Consider the following 2,802-nt stretch of genomic DNA (forward strand, 5'->3'; position numbering starts at 1 on the left):
TAATTTGAATAATGTGAATTTCAGTGTGGTAGCTGAAAACATAGATAAAGAACTAGAGAGAAAGTTGAAAGAGAGAGATGAAGAGATTAAACAGTTAAAGGAGAAGTTAAGAATAGAATGTTTTGGGGTGTGCAGATTTTCTAAGGATAATGCAATGATTATGTTTTATACTGGTTTTTCAACTTATGCTTTGTTCTTAGCTTTCTTTAATTACATTCAACCAGCTGCCAATTCTATGACCAGCTATTATTATAAAGCCACTGACATTATTAATTTGTCTGTTTCCAGACAAAGGACTATGGTTTTAATAGACGAGTTGTTTATGTTTCTGTGCAGACTAAAGTGCGGTTTACTTGAGCAAGATTTACCTTGTAGATTTAATGTTCATGTTTCAACTGTTAGAAGGAAATTAATAACATGGTCAAATTTTTTGTATTTTGTACTGGGTAGTATAAATATATGATGGCCAACAAGGAATCAGATTCAGAACAAAATGCCTCAGGTTTTTAAAACTTTGTATCCTACTACTAGAGTAATTATTGACTGTATTGAGATACCAACTGAGAGACCATCATCTTTGGCTCTTAATTCTAAGTTTTACTCTATTTATAAGAGTACACATACTTTTAAAAGTCTTGTTGGTATTGCACCACATGGTGCCCTTATTTTTATTTCTTCATTGTATACTGGTAGTATGTCTGATGTTGAGATAACAAAGCTTTGTGGTTTAGTTGAACTTTTAGAGGAAGGTGATTCCATTATGGCTGATAAAGGTTTTGTACTAAATAATGTTTTATCTGGAACTGGCATAACTGTCAATACACCTCCATTCCTTATGAATAAGGGTCAGTTCACTAAGCAGGAGGTAGAGGAAACTCAAATTATTGCTCGCCTGAGGATATATGTTGAAAGGCACATTAGAAGAGTGAAAGAATTTCACCTTTTTGACAGACCTATACCTCTGAGCATGATTGGTTCCATCAATCAAATTTGGACTGTTGCTAATATTCTGACACTTTTCAGAGGTCCACTTGTAAAGCAGTGGCAGTGAATTTTAAATTTGTCAATAGAAAAAGTGATTGTACAGAAACATCATAGATACTTATACATGTATCACAAGTGTTAGGTCTTTATTTTTTAATGCCAACATAATCACATTGTATTTTTAGGGAAATAGAAAGCTTCTCAATGATCAAAATTAATGTTTGTCAAACTACATTGTAATGTTTTATGCAATGTAAATTTTCAAAGAAAGTGTTTGGTTACAGCTAATTAACTTCCTACTGCTTGTAGAGTAAAACTTTGGTAGGCTTGCTTGCTCTGTTTGTATAAACATTAATTCACACTTTGTAAATAACATTGACTTCTTCAAACAATACACATAGGCATAGTTAAACCTGTATATACATGTATATATTATACCTAAATTTGATTGAATGTTATCCCAATTACAATTGTACAATATACATGTGCAAACAAAGCAAGCAAGCTGACCCAAGTCCTGCTCTACATGCATTAGGAATTTAGCTGTAAATTTTTTGTTAATGTTTATAATTTTGTCATAGTTTAAGGGTCAAAGTAAATTAAGAACTGTGACAGCAAGTTGCATAATCACTTGTTGATAGTAATTATGATTTTTCTTTAATGTCAGGTTACCATCATCATCCTTTTTTAAGTAAATAGAAATTTATCTTTGACTATGAAATGCTTATTTATTATAAGCATTTGACAAAAACAATGTTGATTTTAGGATAAGGAATTAAACGAATCTCATATTGTTTTCTCCTTGAGAAGAAACATTAAAAACATTTTTCTTTTTTTAATAAAAAAGCATGATTTGAACTGGCTAAAAATCAAATAATGTGATCATATGTAATAATGGTATGTTCTAGCTTGCAATGTCCTCATGCTGGTCAGACATTTTTCACTTGACTCTATTAAACCTCAATCTATGGATCAATGAACAAGGTTAAGTTTAGGTGGGCAAGTCCATATTAGATACTATATAATAAGCAATAGTTCTAGTATAGTTGGTGTATGGAAGGACTGTAAGCCTTAAGGTGTATATATCCAACTGGCAAGTGTCTTCTGACCTTCACCTCATTTTCATGGTTCAGTGATCGTAGTTAAGTTTTTATACGACCGCAAAAATTAAAAAAATTTTGGTCGTATATTGGTATCACGTTGGCGTTGTCGTCGTCCGAATACTATTAGTTTTCGCTCTCTAACTTTAGTAAAAGTGAATAGAAATCTATGAAATTTTAACACAAGGTGTATGACCACAAAAGGAAGGTTAGGATTGATTTTTGGAGTTTTGGTCTTAACATTTTAGGAATTAGGGGCCAAAAAGGGCCCAAATAAGCATTTTCTTGGTTTTCGCACTATAACTTTAGTTTAAGTAAATAGAAATCTATGAAATTTTGACACATGGTTTATGACCACAAAAGGAAGGTTGGGATTGATTTTGGGAGTTTCGGAATTAGGGGCCAAAAAGGGGCCCAAATAAGCATTATTCTTGGTTTTCGCACCGTTACTTTAGTATAGGTAAATAGAAATCTATAAAATTTAAACACAAGGTTTATGACAATAAAAGGAAGGTTGGGTTTGATTTTGGGAGTTTTGGTCCTAACAGTTTAGGAATAAGGGGCCCAAAGGGTCCAAAATTGAACTTTGTTTGATTTCATCAAAAATTGAATAATTTGGGTTCTTTGATATGCCGAATTTAACTGTGTATGTAGATTCTTAATTTTTGGTCCCGTTTTCAAATTGGTCTACATTAAGGTCCAAAGAGTCCAAAATTAA

General features: G+C 32.1%; 1 protein-coding gene across 1 annotated transcript; it reads left to right on the forward strand.

Moving 5' to 3' along the window:
* The first annotated feature begins 493 nt into the window (after positions 1–493).
* On the forward strand, positions 494–1,051 carry LOC139504149 (uncharacterized). Its single transcript, XM_071294209.1, has one exon. The coding sequence runs from the start codon at positions 494–496 to the stop codon at positions 1,049–1,051; it is 558 nt and encodes a 185-aa protein (XP_071150310.1).
* Positions 1,052–2,802: the final 1,751 nt, after the last annotated feature.

Source organism: Mytilus edulis, chromosome 14, assembly GCF_963676685.1.
Source record: "Mytilus edulis chromosome 14, xbMytEdul2.2, whole genome shotgun sequence".
NCBI classification, from domain to species: Eukaryota; Metazoa; Mollusca; class Bivalvia; order Mytilida; family Mytilidae; genus Mytilus; species Mytilus edulis.

Coding starts and splice junctions, on each gene's coding strand:
- LOC139504149 (XM_071294209.1), top strand. CDS start 494: ATGCCTCAGGTTTTTAAAACTTTGTATCCTACTACTAGAGTAATTATT.